The sequence below is a fragment of the Calonectris borealis genome, chromosome 8 (assembly GCF_964195595.1).
Source record: "Calonectris borealis chromosome 8, bCalBor7.hap1.2, whole genome shotgun sequence".
NCBI classification, from domain to species: domain Eukaryota; kingdom Metazoa; phylum Chordata; class Aves; order Procellariiformes; family Procellariidae; genus Calonectris; species Calonectris borealis.
Window position 1 is genome coordinate 26,229,378 of NC_134319.1, and position 19,747 is coordinate 26,249,124.

Consider the following 19,747-nt stretch of genomic DNA (forward strand, 5'->3'; position numbering starts at 1 on the left):
TTTTACCAATTAGCTTGGTGTTTCTAGCCATATGGTAATGAATTGCAAACAGTACATTTCCTTAGTGTATAGAAGAACTGTGAAATACAATAGCACTTATTTACTCATAACTATTTTTCCCATTTAATTGTAGTCAGACTGGTTTGCTTAACTTTTTCCATCAACAGGAGATTATTGGTATTTTGTGTGGGTTCATGGGAACTACTCTAGTTCCGTGCTTTATAGGTGATATGAACCTTAATACATTAATTTTCACTGACATGTGTGTTGTTGATATTTGTGTGTTAATGCTTGTAGGTTCTTCACTTCAGAAAGCATCTAAAACTACCAACAGAATTAGTAAACCTATCCCTGGATTGGCTCAGTCTCACCTGACATTTGTGAAACCACTGAAAACAGGTAGGCAGTCTTCTGGTATTTAGGAAAACAGGATACACTGAACTGAATGTCACAATTGCTGTACTGGTAGTGATTAGTGTACTGGTAAGGCCCAACTGGTTAGAGTTGAGATGAAATAGAAGATTGTACCTACAATGAATCAATATCTAGTAGAAAAATATGTGTAACCTTTCATGTTCCATTTTGACTACTCATAAGAAAATTTGTAAATGTTACTTTCCTCCAGTTTTGCCTGTTAAGTGTAAGAGCTACATTACAGATGTGTTCCCAGCTGACTGATGGTTATCAGTGAAATGCCTCTTCCATATCTGATAACATTTTAATTCAACAACAGAATACCTAAGAAAAGAAAACTTCTTACCAAAAAGATACTGATTTTGCAGAGCTAATAAGACTAAGTTGATCTGATCAGAAAAATGCATCTATAAAATGGTTCTTCCTGGATGTAGTCCAACTCAACTTGGTTTTGCCTCAAGATGTGCATTGCAGATGGCCTGGGTTCTAGAAATCTTGTCTTTTTTCTATTGCTTTAATAACTTAATCCATGTTTTGTGGCTGAAATTTATTTAATGGTGACTGATCTGCAAGTCACTGAAGATTCTAACAATCTGGTTTTTTTTCTGCTATGGTGCTAAATAGAGTGCCAAACGTTAATCCTTTCCACAATGAAATGTATATTGGTTATCAAACATTTCAGGAACTGCAGAGACTTACTTGTTTTGTTTTGTTTTTAAGTCATCCCTAGGCACCCAATGCCTTTTGCTGCTAAAAACATGTTTTATGATGAACGTTGGAAGGAGAAGCAGCAACGAGGTTTCACCTGGTGGTTAAATTTTGTACTTACTCCTGATGACTTCAGTGTAAAAACAAACACCTCACAAGGTAAGAGTACAAAAATTTTCACTTTGTCTTTTAATGTTCTTAAATATTATATACATTATATAATGTACTTTTTTAATATTAATGAATAGTCCCAACTTGTCACTTTAGTTTGTGTAACATTAAGCTCTTAGGTAAGAGTAGATTTTTGGGTTTTAATTTTTATGTATATCACCTGTGTTTCCTTTTTCAGCCTTTGACTTAATACTGTGATAATCATAAACCAGATATTTGGTAATGTGGCGCGTATGCTAGAAAATATGGAATATGCTAAACCAAAAGCAGTTCTCACATTGGAAACAGCGCTGTCCATCCCAGCAGAAATTTATAACCATCTAACCCTTTTCAGAGTCATATTTTCCCCTTGTCATAAGTGTGGATGGCACACTTGCTCACGCCAAGCACAGCACACCACACACCAGAATGGGTAGTGTGCTCTGCAACGAGAAATACACACTGGAAAGTGTAGCTGCGGCACTCCTCAGTGGGTGTGGAATGGGGAATCCCCACCTGCTGAAAAACATTATAGTTGTCACTTTACTGAAATGATGGTAACGTACTTTTTCCTCTATCTTTAACTTCAATCTAAAAAATTGAAGATGATCCAATTGATCTTAAAATTGAATTTCTAGCACTGCTTGTTTATGAAATAAGCGTTATTATATTAAATATTTGACTAATGTACATGTAGTTGACAATATATGCTTAGTGCAACAGCTGATAAGCTTCCTGAGGGATAAAGTCATTAGTCAGAAGGAAAATAACAAAATGTGAACTTAGAGAGGAAAAAAATAAATGAAGTGGGCTACCTTTATTTGAGATGTAAATGCATACTTTTTGTGTGTGTTTAAATAGTAAATGCAGCTGCTCTTATCTTGGGAGAAGAGAACCATCATAAAACCAGTGTTCCTAAAGCACCAACGAAAGATGAAGCATCTCTGAAAGCTTATACGGCTAATCGTAAGCTGAATAAGTTACGACGTGATGCTTGCCGTTTGTTTACATCTGAAACAATGGTTAAAGCTATTAAGAAGCTGGAAGTTGAGATTGAAACTAGACGTTTGCTAGTTCGTAGAGACAGACACCTCTGGAAAGATGTAGGTAAGAATACTAAAACTTTGCATCCTTTCTTTTCTTGTTAATAGAAAAAGGATTATTCACACACTAAGTTGATTTAATCTAAAATCAGTTGATAGAAATTTTTGCTATAACATAAAGTGTTTGCTGGATGTAATATTACAAGATGCTCTCTTGCAGGAGAGAGGCAGAAAGTCCTTAACTGGCTTTTATCTTACAACCCTTTGTGGCTGCGTATAGGTCTGGAGGTAAGCGCAGAATTTATGGTCTGTAATCAAAGTTTAAAAGACATCTAGCAATTTTTTTAGTAGGGGATATTTTGGGTTTCTTTGTATTTTCTCTTTTGCTAATTCAGGTGGGTTTAATTCAGTTATAGCACGTTTACATCTTTTAAATTATTACAACAGACTTGCTTTAAAAAAGTGCTTACCTTATTAAAAAGGAAAATATTTGGTCAAGGAAAGTGGAAGTTAACTCCCTAATAATGCAAAAGCCGTTTCCTATCAGTTTCACTCTTTATAAACTGGAGAAAAATGCGGTTGTCTCAAGGAAGTTCTTGGTTACTTCCTCAGATGCAGATGATCATACATGTTTTGAAATGAGACTGGGTCTTCTGAAATTTCCTTTGGTTTTATCCTTCAGTGACTGATTTGAAAAACTGATTGATTTTTAGAGAGTAATTACCATTTGCTACTTCAGAATTTCAGTAATGTATGTTATTAAAAAAAACCCCTCATTATATTTAAGGTAATTTTTAACGGTTCTGCTTTTTTCCTTTCCTTTCATATTAGACTGTTTATGGAGAACTGATAGCTTTGGAGAGTAATAGTGATGTTGTGGGTTTAGCAATATTTATCCTTAATCGCTTGCTTTGGAACCCTGACATTGCAGCTGAATACAGACATCCCACTGTGCCTCACCTTTACCGAGAAGGTAACTACTACTTCTAAAAATAGGTTATTTTTAGCATTTACTTTTTGAACTGTCACTTAATGGGTTCTATCTTTTTAGGTCATGAAGAAGCTTTGTCAAAATTCACACTGAAAAAATTGCTGTTGTTAGTTTGCTTTCTGGATTGTGCCAAACGGTCCAGAATGATTGACCATGATCCTTGCCTCTTTTGTAAGGATGCAGAGTTCAAGGTAAGAGAGCTGTGATTTAATGTCTCCCTCCAATATTGTCCTAAGACTCAATGTAGAATTTTTTTTTTTTTTAATTATGATCTGACTATGTACTTTTCTTTAACAAGTCTTGGCTCTTCAGCCTTTTGCATGAACATTCTCAACACATCATCTCACTGTCACGTAAAGGAATTCCCAAGAAAATTTTGAGGTGTTGGTCCTGTAGGAAGGAATCCATTATCTTATGTTATGTGGCTTCCCTCTCTAAAGCTAAGCTTCTACATTATTTTTAAATATCACTGTAGCATACTGCAGCTGATCTTAAACTGCAAGTCAGTTTGATGGGCTTTTCTGTTTGTTTTTTCTGTTATTTTTCTGTGATAAGAAAGACTATGCAACATCTGTCATACAAAAGCTTTGATTAACAAATATGTTCAAATAAAATAACTCTTCTTGTGTTTGTACTATGTAGACAGAAAACTGAGGAAAAACTATTCCTGAATTTTGTGGTGCTTTCAGTGACATGGTAGCCAGATACGATGAAAATTAAAGCTGTGTGAACTGGCTAAAAGTAAAAAAAAAAAAAAAAAAACCAACCAAAAAACATTTTAAGTATTAGGCAAGGAAATATGGAATGCAATTTGGGGGACAAGGGAAGAAATTTGTATTCTGCTTGACAAATATTGCAGTGTTAAGATTATGGTGGTTTTTTGTTTTTTTTTTGTCTTCCTTTTAGGCTAGCAAAGACCTTCTGCTTGCATTTTCTCGGGACTTCCTGAGTGGTGAAGGTGACCTTTCCCGCCATCTTGGTTTCTTAGGACTACCTGTCAGTCATATTCAAACTCCACTTGATGAATTTGATTTTGCTGTAACAAATCTGGCTGTGGACTTACAATGTGGCATTCGTCTTGTGTGCGTTGATACAGAAGTATTTTGAACTATTTATTTTCTTATATATAATACTTAATGAGCTCAGCTAAGGCATTAAACTATGAAATTCCCTTTGCTAGGAGAACAATGGAACTTCTCACCAAAAACTGGAATCTTTCAAAACAACTGAGAGTTCCTGCAATAAGTCGTCTACAGAAGATGCATAATGTTGACATTGTTCTTAATGTCCTTAAAGAGCGAGGAATTCACTTGAAAGATGAAAGTGGTAAGGCCTAGAAATCAGGGTTATTTGAAGTGCATCAGAGGACTAGTGCACACTTTAATTCCTTGTTTTATTTAATAGGTGCTTCAATTGACTCCAGGGATATTGTGGATAGACACAGAGAACGAACATTAGCACTCCTGTGGAAAATTGTCTTTGCCTTTCAGGTACTATTCAATTACTTACTTTGTTTGTTACTAGGTACAAGTGAGCAATAATGAAAACGCCAGTTTTTCAGGAATATTTGTTGTCTGTGAAAGCCTCTACTAATCAAATTTTAGACTGTGGAATGATCTGCTTTGTACATTCAAAGTGCCATGCAAGCTTTACGTAAATCTGCTAACTGTTCCTTAACAATACAGTTTAGATAAAACGTTATCTGTGCTTTTTCTTATATACATTCATACAAGTTTTCGGAAAAAACTTAACTTCTGGGTTTATGCTGTATGCCAACAGAATTGATAATTAAAAGTAAAATAATGTTGGTCTCAAAAAGCTGGTAAGCTCTTGCTAACTCAGAAGGACATTTTGAGGTTATGCTGATAGACAGTTACAGAGCAAGCTCTGAAGCTACAGCTCTTCTACTTTTTTCCATTTGTCTGAAACAGTCAATTTGAAGAAACATTCATGAAATAAGAATGAAGATTTCTTAGGCATTACTGCAATGGCATTTCAAAGCCACTGGAGAAAATTGGTAGAGCAAGAAAAATAGTTTTCTTAAGACTGTTTTAAGAGTTAAATTGAGTCAGATAGTCTTTTGAAAATAAGTATCCAGCTGACAAATCCAGTTGGAAGGAACATAAAGGAACATAAAGTATGAAAGGTAAAATAAGATACAAGTTGAGGTGGAATTTCACCAAAGCAAGAATTTCAAAGACTATAGCCACAGAACTATCAGCGAGCCAGAATAACATAATAAAAATCAAATGTACCTATTTCTTACTTAACTACTATTACAGTATTGAGTAGTTACCTTCCTCCAGTTAGTTCTCCTGTATGCGTGTGTCACAGTTGCATTGCTTTTGATTAAAGAAATAATTTCAGCGAGCAGTGGCTTTATCCAAGCCCCGTGGATATGCTACTTGTTCTCCAAATCTTCTCACACCATCACAACATCAGCTCAAGTCCTTTCAGAATCCCTTAAATGAGGAGGAGTGGTACACGGACTCAGTAGAAATGCAGGCGAGACTCTGAAATTGTTGTTTCCTCAGAAAGTATGGTGAAATTACACAGACTGTTTCAGGGAATTTCCCTGTTTCCCCCAACTATTAACTAATGAAGTAACTGTTTTACACAAAACAGTGGGAGTGTGGGTTTAGGTTCTTTTATCTGAAGCACTTGGTAGCGGACACTGCCATCTATGTTGGCCAGTCCAGGTTACCCACTACTGATTCAGTGTGGCAGGTACTGCTAAGTAGTGAGAGTAGTTTCCCTTTAAAATGCCATATCTAAAACCTCTGCATGCAGCTGCTATAATGCATGACATGTCAGACTGTTGGTGACATAAAAAAAATCTTTTTTTTTTTTTCTCCTAATAGGTGGATGTTTTTCTTAACATGGAACAGTTAAAAGAAGAAATTGAGTTTTTAAAGAATGCACACAAAAGAAAAACACAACTGGGTGCTCTCAAGGCTCTTCCAAATTGTTGTACAGTACAAGAAGATAACAGTAGTAACTCCTCACCTCAAAGTTACAGTGAAAATGTGAAGCTGCTGATGGCATGGGTTAATGCTGTTTGTGGATTTTACAATATCAAGGTAAATAGTTTTGTGTACATTTCAGCAAATACTTCCTTTGCTTTCATAAGAATGCTTATTCTTTATAGAGCAGAATTCTTCAAACTATCAAATTGTAGTAGCAGCCAATGGTAATTAATTTTAAATATCCTTCTGGACTTTGTTTAATCTGATTTGAAATAACCGTCTTTCCTTGGGTTTAGCTTCAGCTTTTCTTTTAAACAAATTTGAACAAAAGGATCTCCCCTTCCAATTAGTCTTATGCACAAAAATGCATTTTAAAAATATAACATTTTTTGCTGGAATATGGGGTTGTTTGAGGTTTTTTTAATGAGCATTCATCCTAAAAGTATTTGTGCATAAAATTTTCACTATTTATAGGAACTGTGAGAATTAAACCAATGTTTGGGGTAAGGAGGATTCCTGTCCTCAAAGAGATGTTTGTTTAGAAGGGACATGTTGTTTGTTCCTTCCAAGAAGAGAAGCCCTGTTCAGAGACTTGTCTCTGGTAAAAATACAGTCACACCTGCTATTTTTTCTGAAGGGCAAGATAGAGCCCTTAAGACTGATGCAAGTTCAGAGCTTATTTCTGCACTGAATACCTAGTGTAAAGCTATCTATAGAAGTTTCTTGTGAATCCTTCTGTAGAAAGATTGCTTTCTTTTTGGTTTCTTAAATGTTTCCCTTGGAGATTCACTGTATAGTGATTCACACATCTTTGTTTCTGATTTCTGACAGCTGTACAGTGAATGTTCAAAGGAAGCACTAGTTTAAAAAAAAAATAATTTGCACTTGGTCACTTTCAAAGGTACAAGATAACAATTCTATATCCAGTTTATACCAATTAACTAGTAACAAAAATTCAAGGAACTTGTATCTTACTGCATTTTATTTAACAGGTAGAAAATTTCACAGTCTGTTTCTCAGATGGTAGAGTATTATGTCATTTGATTCATCATTATCATCCATGTTACGTGCCTTTGGAAGCTGTGTGCCAACGTACAACTCAAACAGTAGAATGCTCAAGAACTCATACAGTGGGACTAAACTCTTCCTCCTCATCCTCTTCAGAGTCTGATACTTCTCTAAATGTTATGGAAGGAATGTTTGACCAAAGTGAGTTATTTGACGCACAGAAATTCATGTTAAATCTATCTCTTTTATGCAAAATTTGATTTGACAAACATTTTCTCTTTGCAAAGCTGTAACTGCCTCAGTCCTATACAAGGAACTCTTGGACAATGAAAGGAAAAACTTCCAGCTGATCAATACTGCAGTTTCTGACCTAGGTGGAATACCAGCAATGATTCATCACTCAGACATGTCAAATACAATTCCTGATGAGAAGGTAAGATGCCTTTAGTGTTGATGTAAACATGTTCTGCTCTCCTGTGAATGTGTCCTGTTCTTCCATATAGCCCTTAACTTGCTGTGTTCTGTGTTTATATAGGTTGTTATTACCTACGTATCATTTCTGTGTTCGCGGCTTCTAGATCTTCGCCAAGAAACTCGAGCTGCTCGATTAATTCAGTCTTCTTGGAGGAATTACAGGCTGAAAAGGGAACTGAAAATTTCTCAGGTACTCTTTGCCTGTGCAATATTCATAGTTTCTACTTTGAGAAATACTAAATAAAGAATATGAATTCACTGTTTGGCGTATACAGATTTATTAGAATAATATTGGCATTTAAATTAATGAGTACCATTTTTATTATCAAAATATATGTCCTTCTTTGTGTAATCTACTAAAAAACCACTTTCGTTTAAGACTATTCTGAAATAATCACATCTGTTTAAAGGCTACATCTGTTTAAAGACGTGTTCTGATTAGAGCATGTCACCCCTTAAGCCCTTTTCCCAATACTTCAAATATAAAATAGTTGCACTGCTTCCTTAAAATAAAAAGGGAGTAGTTAATTCCTATTAATGTCTACAAGATGAAAAGAGTAATTAAACTTCTGCATATTTTTCTTCAGGAGCTAAACTTCACCAGTGTTTTGAGTTGACATGAGTTCTGATATTGTTTCTTGCTTTTCTGGTAGTTACACCAGATCTTGTGATGGTTTTAAAACTATGACACCATTAAGGTTGATAAATGCCACCACTGTGTCTAACTGAGATACATATTATTTGATGTTGGAATAGTGTTCAACTGAAATATTTTAAGAATCTGTGGTGTAGAACGGGTCAGAGATTATATTTCTGTAGGTTTTTTATCAGCGAGCCCAATTTTTATGAGATTGCTTTAGACAGTTATTTTAATACATCAAAAATTTGAGTGAAAATTCCCATCCTGACTCTTCAGTGGAAATTGACTCTTTGTAGGAAAGAGACAGAGCTGCTCGGATAATTCAAAAATCTGCAATAAACTTCTTGTCTCGTCGACACATCCTGAAGAAAGTGAATGCAGCAGTTTTCATCCAGAAGCACTGGAGAAGATACTTAGCCAGGATGATTTTTTTAAATCTGAAAAAGACAAAACTGGAGGAAGCCAGAAGTAAATCTGCCACAGTCATTCAGGTAATACGTTCTAAAGTGAGATTACAGAGCAAGGGAACACTCTGAAACATGTAAGAAAAAGGCTTGCTCAGGGTCATTTGTTCTGCTTGCAGCAACTGATGTCTTCATGAAAATGTAATACTTTCCCCCACTCCCCTGCCCTCTTTTGAGATGTTTTGGTCCATTTCTCTCTTCAGAGAGAAGAGAGGGCCTTAAACTGGGTCTTAAACCAGTCAACGTAAGGACTGATCAGATTGTGTTGGCTTGCCTCTTTGCAGCTGCTGAACATTACTGAAGAAGCTTTAAAAAAAAATAAAAATTACTCTCCTAGTGTTAGGACACTGGCGGTGGGCATGTTCAGAATGGCAGACATTAGTTACAATTGGTAGTTGGGCAGTTAATTCAGTTTCTCAAGATACTTTCCCCACTGTTACCCAAAGCTAAATATTACATTCTTGAGACTTTTTTTTGGAATGGAGATTAAAGAATCACTGATTTATCGAATAGTTTAAAAGGGAATCTTTTGTTGCAAGGGAAAATTTAGCTTTTTCCCAGAATTTAAAATGCTTAAAAAAAAAAAAGGAATGATTCAAGCATTTGGCTTTTCTTTATTTTTTTTATGTAGATATCTGGGCTTATCTTCCTAGGGATTAAGTAGGAATAAAGTAGTCTTACTTAGAGATCGGTAGTTCTCAAATTTAGGCTTAACTCGAGATACCATAAAGAAAATACTAAATTTTCTGCTTTTTCCTGCAGGCTTATTGGAGGAGATACTATGCTAGGAAAAGATATTTACAGCTAAGATACTATGTTATCTTTGTACAAGCAAGGATAAGGATGGTGAAGTCTGTTGCTGCATATAAACGAATTGTTTGGGCTACTGTCACAATTCAGTGTCATCTGCGTGCATCTAAGCTGGCAAAAAAAGATCGGCAAAGATATGAAATCTTAAAGTCTTCAGCACTTACTATTCAGTCCGCATTCAGAAGATGGAGAAAATGCAAAATTCAACAGAAAATTAAAGCAACTTTAGTGCTTCAGGCTTATTTCCGAAAATGGCAATCTTCAAAACTGGCTAAAAGAAAGAGGGCTGCCCTTGTCATACAGTCTTGGTATAGGATGCGCAGAGATCTGAAGCAGTATCTGCATATTAAGCAAAGTGTTATCAAGATTCAGGCTTGGTACAGGTGTCAGCTGGCTAGACGTATTTACCAGGAACACAGGGCAAAAATAGTGACAATTCAGCAGTATTACAGAGCTTATAAACTAGGAAAAATTGAAAGAGAATACTATTTGCAAAAGCGTGCAGCAGTGATAGTTCTCCAAGCTGCTTTTAGAGGCATGAAGGCACGGGAACTATGCAGACAAACAAAAGCAGTTTATGTTGTCCAATCACTGTGGAGAACAAAAAAAGAGAAACTAAGATTTCTACGATTAAAAAAATCTGTTACTACATTGCAGTCGCATGTGAGAAAATACCAACAAGTAAAAAGATACAAAGCGATTAAAAATGCTGCTTCTGTAATTCAAACTTGGTATAGGGCACATGTCACTTCTAAAAAAGCGGCTGCTTCTTTCCAGAGGATGCGTCTGGCTGCTATTGTCCTACAGTCTGCCTACAGAGGAATGGAAGCTAGGAAAAAGGCTCACATATTGAGATCTGTGATAAAAATTCAGTCATGTTACCGTGCTTATATTGTCCAGAAGAGATTTAAAAACTTGAAAGATGCAACAGTGAAGATTCAAGCTTTTGTAAAGATGAGGCAAGCACATAAGCATTATTGTGCATTAAGGGAGGCAACACTTTATGTCCAGCGAAGGTATCGGTCTCATAGATATGCTCTTCAACTTAAAGAAGATTATAGGAAATTGAAGGGAGCTTGTGTAAGAATTCAAGCTGTAGTTCGAGGTTATCTTGTCAGGAAACAAATACAAAGGTGGAGGGAGACTGTAATATTTCTCCAGGCACACTACAGAATGAGAAGGGACAGGCAACATTACTTAAGCATCCGTAGTGCAGCTGTTGTCATTCAAAAACATTATCGTGCATACGAAAAGCAGCTGTGTCAGAGGCAGGAGTTCTTACAAGTTAAAAAAGCAGCTGTGTGCTTACAGGCAGCCTACAGGGGTTATAAAGCACGCAAAAAGCTAAAATGTGAACATAGAGCTGCTATTAAAATTCAGACTGCTTTTAGAGCTCATGCTGCAAGAATGAAATATAAGGCAATGGTTCAGGCCTCCATTGTGATTCAGAGGTGGTACAGAACTTATAAGACTGGTAACAGGCAAAGACTGAACTTCTTAATGACAAGAGTGGCAGTGCTTTCTTTACAAGCAGCTTTTCGCGGCTGGAAGGTACGAAAACAGATTCGAAGACAATTTGTTGCTGCTAGTAAGATACAGTCTGCCTTCAGAACATTCATGGCTCTGAAAAAATTCAGACTTATGAACCGTGCTGTGCTAACTATCCAAAAGCATTACAGAGCCAGAGTTATAGGGCAGAAACAACAGCAAGAATATGTTCAGCTGCGTAACTCTGTAGTGTGTCTTCAGGCAATATGGAGGGGGAAAACTGTGAGAAAAACAATTCAAAAGAAACATAATCTTGCAACAATTATTCAGTCCTTTTACAGAATGCATGTAAATCAACTAAAATATAAGAAACTAAGACAAGCCACTCTAGTGATTCAGAAATACTTCAGAGCTTACTGTATGAAAAAAAAACAACGTGCAATTTATCTAAAAACAAAGGCAGCTGTGTTAGTCTTGCAGTCTGCTTACCGTGGGATGACTGTGAGGAAACAATTGAGCAAACTAAACAAAGCCGCTACAACTATACAAGCTGCCTTCAAATCTTACCTGATCAAAAAGGACTATGAAAGACTTAGATCTGCAGCTATAGTAGTTCAAAGGCATTATCGTGCAATTATGCATGCTAAATGTCAAAAGGAGAAATATTTGTCTTTAAAAAAAGCCACAGTCAAAATGCAGGCAATTTATAGAGGTGTAAGAGTTAGACAACAAATTCACTGTATGCATCAAGCAGCTATTTGTATCCAAGCCATGTTTAAGATGCATCGCATGAACATAAAATATCAGGCAATGAGAATGGCAGCAATTATAATTCAAAGACAATATAGAGCATTTTGTTTAGGCAAAGAACAACGTGAAAAGTACTTGGAGCTAAAGAAGTCTATCATTATCCTTCAGGCTGCCTGTAGAGGCATGAAGGTGCGACAAGACTTAAAAACTATGCATCAGTCAGCAGCAATAATACAGTCTTATTATCGAATGCACAAACAACAGAGGGATTTCAGAAAATTGTTGCTGGCAACTAGGCGGATTCAGCAGTGGTTCCGTGCTTGTAAGGAGCGAGATACACAAGTTCACAACTATATGATTATGAAAAGTGCTACGCTTCGTATCCAGGCTGCGTTCCGTGGTATGAAAACAAGAAGACTTTTAAGAACTATGAGTGAATCAGCTGAGCTTATTCAAAGAAGATTTAGAACTTTTCGCAAAAGAAAACATTTTCTTTCCATTAAGAGAGCTGCTATTGTAATTCAGAGGAAATACAGAGCAACAAAAGTAGCAAAAATTCAACGTCAAAAATATCTCTCTTTCCTTAATGCTGCTGTTATTGTACAGTCTGTCTATAGAGGCTTTGTGGTAAGAAAAAAAATGCAGCAGATGCATCAAGCTGCTACAGTTATTCAAGCAATGTTAAGAATGCGTAAAATTTACATTTCTTATCAAGCTGTCAGGCTTGCTTCAGTAATCATACAGCAACGTTATCGTGCTTACAGGGAAGGAAAACATGTGAGAGAAATATACTTAAAACTGTACAATTCTGTTTTAGTTCTTCAGGCTGCCTATAGACGAATGAAAACAAGATGCTTCTTGAAGAAAAGACATGAGGCAGCACTTATAATACAGAGAAACTACCGAATGTATAGGCAGTACCGCCATTACAGAAAAGTTCAGTGGGCAACCCAGCTAATACAGAAGAGATACAGAGCCAATAACCTAAAGAAAATTGCAGTACAACATTACTCTTCATTAAAGAAAGCAACTTGTATTCAGAAGGCTTTTCGAGACATGCAAGCAAAAAAACATCAAGAAATGCACTATGCTGCTGTTGTTGTTCAGAAAAATTTTAAAGCTCTTAGAGAACGTCAAAGATATCTCTCTCTTAAAGCTGCTACTCTTGTCGTTCAGAGAAGATACAGAGCTTTGATTCTGTCAAGACAGCATGCTTTGGAGTATCTTTCTCTTCGCAGAGCAGCTATTCATATACAGGCTGTGTACAGAGGTATCAGAGTGCGGAAGACTATTGAGCATATGCATTTAGCTGCTAGTACAATACAGTCAGCCTACAAAATGCACAGGAATAGAAGGTCCTATCAAAATACGAGAATTGCAGCTATTGTTATACAGAACTACTATCGATCCTACATTAAAGGAAAGAATCAACGAAAGAAATATCTGACAATGAAGAATTCTGCTCTTGTTATTCAAGCATCATATAGAGGCATGAAGGAACGACAGAAACTGAAAATCATGTATGTTTCAGCAGTTATAATACAGTGTAGTTACCGCATGTACATACAACATAGATATTACAAACAGTTGTGTTGGGCTGTCAGAGTTATACAGCAAAGGTTTAGAGCCAAAATGGCAAAAGAAGCTGACATGGAAAACTATGCAAAAATAAAAAAGGCTGTCATTTGCCTTCAATCCTCTTTTCGTGCTAAAAAAGCTAGGCAGCTGTATAAAACCAACGTTGCTGCACGGTGCATACAATCATTCTTACAAATGTGCGTACAGAGGAGGCGTTTTCTTGAAAAGAAAGCAGCAGCAATAATGATCCAGTCTATGTTCCGATGCCAAAGAACAAGGACTCGCTATAAATTGATTCAGAGTTCAGCAGTTGCTATTCAGAGGTGGTACAGAGCATGTCACAGGGCTCGTTTACAGAAAGTGGAATATTCTGCTCAAAGACAAGCAGCAGTAATTATTCAGTCTGCCTTCCATGGTATGAAAGCAAGAAAAATAGCAAGACACCTACGAGCTGCAAGAAAGATTCAGTCTTTTCTTCAGATGGCTGTGCAGCGTAGAAAATTTATTCAACTTAGAACAGCAGCTATTACGTTACAAGCCTATTACTTAATGCGTAAAACTAAATCCCAGTATACAAGCTATAAAAAAGCAGCAGTTGTCTTACAACGATGCTACCGGTGCCACTTGACTGTGAAATACCAAAGAATGACTTACTTACAAACCCGGAGGAACATTATCATTGTGCAGGCCAGGGTCAGAGGATTCATTGCAAAGAAGAGGTTTCACAAAATTAAGGAAAGCGCAATAAAAATTCAGGTACTTTTGAATGTATAGTAGTGGATTTTGGGTGTGAGTTTTTTTTCTTTTCTGGGTTTTTTAAGATTACCGCTCTTGCAAACAACAGTTTAAAGCTATACATTAAAGTAGAATCAATTTCTGAAGTATACTACATGGCAGGTGTATAAAGCTTACCTACCACAGTGCACAGAAGTGAGTCTCAGTTCAGCTCTGTTTTGTGTTTCCTTGCTGAGGTACTCATCTTAAAAAGTAACATTCCCTTTTTCTTCTTGTTTATCCCCTAGAATTTTACTACTTCAAATGAATTCTGATACTTCCGTGTGTTTCTGTGGTTCTTTAAGAATATTTTTGTCCTAACTGGCTTTCACCTATATAAATATTAGTAGCTTAATGAATGTTTTCTTTGACTGTGATGTGAATGAAAGCTGTTTTGACATGTTGAAATGAGTGGGCACTGGTATTGGGTATAAAGTGAAGTAAATGGCAAAAAAGGCATGACTGCTGCATTCTTTAAGACTCATATTTAGGAAGGCATGAGTAAATCAATCATGTTAGTTCTTTTAGATTTATTAGGTGACCCTAGACTAATTTGAGTGCCTAGCAAACATTTTGAAGAGGAATGCAAGGAGAGAAATTGCATTTGTATTGTATATTCAGTTGGTACCTTGAGTGGTGCCACATGAAACTTTGTATGAAACTGTATCTGTGATTTCTCAGAGGTACTCTAGGAAGTGGGAAGTATTTAATTTGATGTTTTTTCCTTCCATCATTGATGCAATAAAAGTGTGGTTAGCAAGAAGTAATGAGAATTGTTCCTCATCTCCATGTAGCAAGCTAAATATCCATCCAGTGTGAGTTCAAAGAAGCTTAGAAGACTAGTTACTCTGAAGTGCTTTTTCAAATTTTTTTTTTTTTAAGATGAGGAAGGAAGATATATTTCCTTCTTATTTATATTAATTATGATTTGTAGGTAGTGAGAGTATACTTTTTTATTTCCTTTTATTCTGGGAAAAGCTTTAAGTGACTTCCTGTGGTGGCCTTGTTATTTTACCCTAATGGAGGGGGTTTCTCTGATACCCTGAAGGGTATTATTGGAATGAAAGGATTTTTTTCCCCCAAATCAGGGACGAAAGGGAAATAAATAATCTCTCGTAATAATTTCTTAGGTTGCTATTACTATCTTGTTGGAGAGCACATGCTCTATGTAACAGATAAGAAAACAGGTGTGCCTTCCTCACCTCCATTTTTTGGGGGGGAAGTGGCAGCATCTTAGTTATTTTCTGAATGTTTAACTTCCTGAACAATGTAAGTATGATTACTTTGCTTTAAAAGGTAGAAAAAAAAGAATTAATTGGGAAATCAGAAATATATTTACTTATATTGCTGTTTTTCTAACCAGTGAGTACAGCTGTACTTAAAAATATGCAAACATCTTCCCAGTCAATACCATGCAGGTGGTGAAATATTCCAAGATTATGTCTTTTTCTTTTAAGGCGTTTTTCCGTGGATTTATTCAGAGACAGAAATACCTTCGGTGCAAGTTTTCTGCTGTATTAATACAGCAGTACTACAGAGCCCATCAGATGCGAAATATTGAACAACAAAGATACCATCAAATGAAAAGAGCTGCCATTAGAATTCAGGTAATCCCAGAAGGTGGTTTTTGTTGGTTTTTTTTTTTTTTTTTTAATCTTTCTTGTATTTGTTTCTTCATGACATAATTATTTTTACAGACATTAAACAGAGTGACATTTATGGTATTTCCGTGAATGCATTTCACTTGCTTTAGAAAACATTTTCTAGACGTGAGAAATTAGATATTTGTAATACTGTAGAGAATAGGAATCCTAAAAGCCTTTCATGCTAACATGACTTTTTTCCTTTTAATTTTTTTTGATCCATTAGACAAAAAAAAAAAAGAAACAAGTTTTGATTTTTTTTTTTTTTTCTTTTTATATATTTAATAGGCATCTTATAGAGGATATAAAGCCAGGCAGCGGGTTAACAAATTGAGAGCAGCACAACTAATTCAAGCCTGGTTTCGAGGCTGCAGAGCACGAAAGGAATATGCATTTGTACTAAAAGCTATACGTGTTATTCAGAGTCACTTCAAAACAAAACAGCAGCGGACCCGGTAATACTGAATTTGATATAAATTTCTCTACTTTTCAAAGTTTTTATTATATAATTAATTAGTACTGCTTTGCACTCTGGCAAATGCCTGTCGATTCTCAGGCTCTGACCCTGCAGCATCTATGTAACATGCATTAACATAATCCTGTTGATGCAGGTGGGATTATTCTTTTGCACAAGATTTTTCTTATGTTTAAATATTTTTCTGGATTGGAAGCTACCTCACAAACTTAAATTTTGTATATTGGGGATCTAGAAAGAGTAAGCCTTTTTTTCACTTGTCTTTTTTTTACGGAAGGATGTTCTGGATATTGTTAAAATTCCAGCATAAAACTAATAGGATAAAAAGCTATTTCATTATAATGCATAATGGAATACTTAAACTAGTTTGTGTTTATTTTGCTGTAAGATGGTTTTACTATAAATGCTCTACTAAATCAGCCTGATACCTCATCTCATTCAGAATTTTGTCCCCTGCCAGTAGCAGTAGAAGATGCTGTTTAGGGATAGTATGTTAACCTGACCACTTTCTAAGGCCCTCCCTCAGCATCCATGTTTGTTAAATTATGGATGCTAGAACTTACATCTTTGCCTATTCCCTTTATTATCCTTTTATGGACCTGTTGTATATCAATTTGTCTAATGCCTTTTAAACTGCTGTCTCTCTCCCCAACCTCGTTTGGCAGCAAGTTCTGGAAGTACCTACTGTGGGAAAACGGAAAGTATCTTCTATTTTAAACCAGTCTTTCTGCCAACATTGCTGGCTATCCCCTTGTTCTAGTGTTCCAAGATTTGGTTGATAACAGCTCTGCTTTCGCAATATCTTAATTATTCTATGCTTTCACTGTTTTCTTACTTTAAAAATGCAAGTGTTCTCAACTTCTGGAAAAAAAACTAAAATGCATTTTCACGTTAGGTTTTTGAAAATGAAGTTCTGTGCACTTACCATTCAAAGAAGATGGAGAGCAACCCTTACTGCACGAATGATTCGACATCAGTTTCTGGCAACTAAGAATGCTGCAGTTAAGATTCAGTTGGCATATAGACAATACAGGGCTAGAAGACTTTTAAGAAAGGTATGTTTTAATTTGCACTCTGCTATGTCATGGTTGTATTAAAAGTTTTCAATGTATTTGAGTGATTCTTGTTGTCAATGTGCAGAAGTAGAGAAGAGAAAAAAGGTGGGGCCAGAACAGAGATTGTTCAAATCAAAACTGTTCAATTTTCAAAATATTAAATTTCCTTTTTGCTTTGAGCAGCGAGGTTGATTCTTGTTGGCGAACAGTTCCAGTTGTTGAATTACCCCTGTCTATACTGATAACAAGATAAAATGTAAAATTTTCTGCTGGCTTTATTGCTTACAAAGGACTAAGTTAAATTGCCCATATTTTGACCCCATTTAGGTAAGGGAAAAGACCTTCCAAATTGTGAAAGTGCATCTTTATATAAACTAGTACTGCATGAGTTTGCTTGTATTTCCTATTTTACTTTTGTTATTTTTCTTATGATGGAAAAAAAAATCTAGAACTAAAATATAAATGTATATTGATCATGACAGGAATGAACAAAAGTTCAATTATCAATGCATTCTTTAAAATCTTCTTCAGAAGCTTCAAGCTGCATGTTTGATCCAAAAAGCATACAGAGGTTTCAAGGCGAGAAGGAAACTTTTTCAACAAAAAACTGCTGCTGTAATTATCCAAAAACATCTGAGGGCTTGGCAGGAAGGCAGGCTTCAATTTATGAAATATAACAAAACTAGAAGAGCTGTCATAAAACTGCAAGCATTTATACGGGGTTATTTAGTCAGAAAAAAGGTTGGTATTCTTCAAATTAAAACTATACTTTTGATGTAAGGTATCTCTAGAGCTGTTTTAGCATTAATTCTGGCTGGCAAGAAAAGGAAAACCTGATCACTTGTTGTTTTACTGACATTCTTTTTGACTGCTTTGAGAATTGGGTGGGCCAGAATAGATCAGAATATAGTTTGATCCTTTTCTCACAATCCTTTAGTACTAAAATAGGTTTTCATTGTTGGTTGTGGATTTTGTTTTTTTTTTGTTTTTTTTTTTAGCTTCCGAGATCTTTGTGGCTTACCTATAACTGATACTTCTGCACACACACGCCTACAATGAAACTGTTCTCCGCTATGTGTTAATGTTGTTGCTTACAATCACTTCTCTGTGTTATTGTTTAGAGACCTAGTACTGAAGAAAGGTAGCTTACTTAGTTCTGAGGTAATGACTTCTGAGGCGATTCTTCAGCATCTAATAGTATATTGCTGTGTACTGTGGTCTTTGCATAGACCATCAGCTACCTCTGAGTATGAAAATTAATGATGTTCCTTGTTTTGTTTTCCTTCTACAGTTTTCAGAACAGAAACAAAAGGAAAGACTACTTTATTTTACAGCAGCTGCATATCATCATATCTCTGCAATTAAAATTCAAAGGGCGTATAGGATTCACCTCATCTTAAAACTTGCACAAAACCAGATCTCGTCTGTTCTTATAATACAGGTTAGCCTAATTAAGGACGAATGATTTTGTGTAACATAGTCTAATTTCTAAGCTGAGGATGGATGGGAAGTTTGTTTCCTTCAGACCCTCAAGCTGCTAAAGGAATCTGACTGCTGTTTTAATCTATTTCTTTACACCCCACTGGAAGTAGGAAAGATCAAACAAGACAACCTGTAAGTCTTGTGAAATGAAGAGCATCTCCTTACACAAACAATCCCTTGGGATACAGTGATTTACTTGGTTGGATGTCTCTAACCTGCCAGTGGTACCAGAACCTGTCTAAGTTGCAGCATTTTTAATATAAACATGTTTTACTTCTCTAGAAGCAAGTTCAAAAATCAGGTCTGTATTGTAGCACTGACTAATAGTAAAAATTATCTTCAGGTCTCCAAACTGACCATTAGCTTAGTCCCAATAATGGAAGGTCAGCATTAGATAAATGGAGAGGGTGAAACGGGAACCCTGAAATAGCTGTTTTCTAGTCAAGGATGTTATGGCAAACTCTGTCCTACTACTCCTCCATATATACAAATCTGTTCTCTCTCCCCATAATTTTTATTTTCCCCTTAAGGCAAGAGCAAATGGGTGGAAGAGGCTCTTTTTTGCTCAGATTTGGCATACAGTACTGTGTCTCCATTCCCTGTATATAGAGGGGAAGAAACAGAGCTGGGAAATGAGAAAAGTGGAGTGGTGGTTCTCCTTAAAAGCCAGCCAAGAGAAAAGAGCCAGCCATTACTCCTAGGATGGAGTAATGTGGGGCACAAGTATAAATTGGGAAGTGAGTGGCTGGAGAGCAGCCACGTAGAAAGAGATCTGGGGATGCTGGTCAACAGCAGGCTCAACAGGAGTCAGCAGTGTGCCCTTGCAGCCAAGAA

General features: G+C 36.1%; 1 protein-coding gene across 1 annotated transcript in view; it reads left to right on the forward strand.

Annotated features, from left to right (window-relative positions):
- Positions 1–19,747, forward strand: part of ASPM (assembly factor for spindle microtubules) — a 28,505-nt gene that overhangs the window by 3,742 nt on the left and 5,016 nt on the right. Inside the window, exons 4-23 of the mRNA XM_075157000.1 lie at positions 298–399; positions 1,135–1,281; positions 2,134–2,379; positions 2,536–2,603; positions 3,147–3,288; positions 3,367–3,497; positions 4,213–4,388; positions 4,487–4,632; positions 4,711–4,796; positions 6,168–6,386; positions 7,265–7,481; positions 7,568–7,713; positions 7,816–7,944; positions 8,691–8,885; positions 9,621–14,240; positions 15,716–15,865; positions 16,190–16,356; positions 17,272–17,431; positions 17,963–18,172; positions 18,723–18,872. Of these exons, the coding sequence (XP_075013101.1) occupies positions 298–399; positions 1,135–1,281; positions 2,134–2,379; positions 2,536–2,603; positions 3,147–3,288; positions 3,367–3,497; positions 4,213–4,388; positions 4,487–4,632; positions 4,711–4,796; positions 6,168–6,386; positions 7,265–7,481; positions 7,568–7,713; positions 7,816–7,944; positions 8,691–8,885; positions 9,621–14,240; positions 15,716–15,865; positions 16,190–16,356; positions 17,272–17,431; positions 17,963–18,172; positions 18,723–18,872 (7,607 nt within the window). The remainder of the gene's footprint in view (positions 1–297; positions 400–1,134; positions 1,282–2,133; positions 2,380–2,535; positions 2,604–3,146; positions 3,289–3,366; positions 3,498–4,212; positions 4,389–4,486; positions 4,633–4,710; positions 4,797–6,167; positions 6,387–7,264; positions 7,482–7,567; positions 7,714–7,815; positions 7,945–8,690; positions 8,886–9,620; positions 14,241–15,715; positions 15,866–16,189; positions 16,357–17,271; positions 17,432–17,962; positions 18,173–18,722; positions 18,873–19,747) is intronic.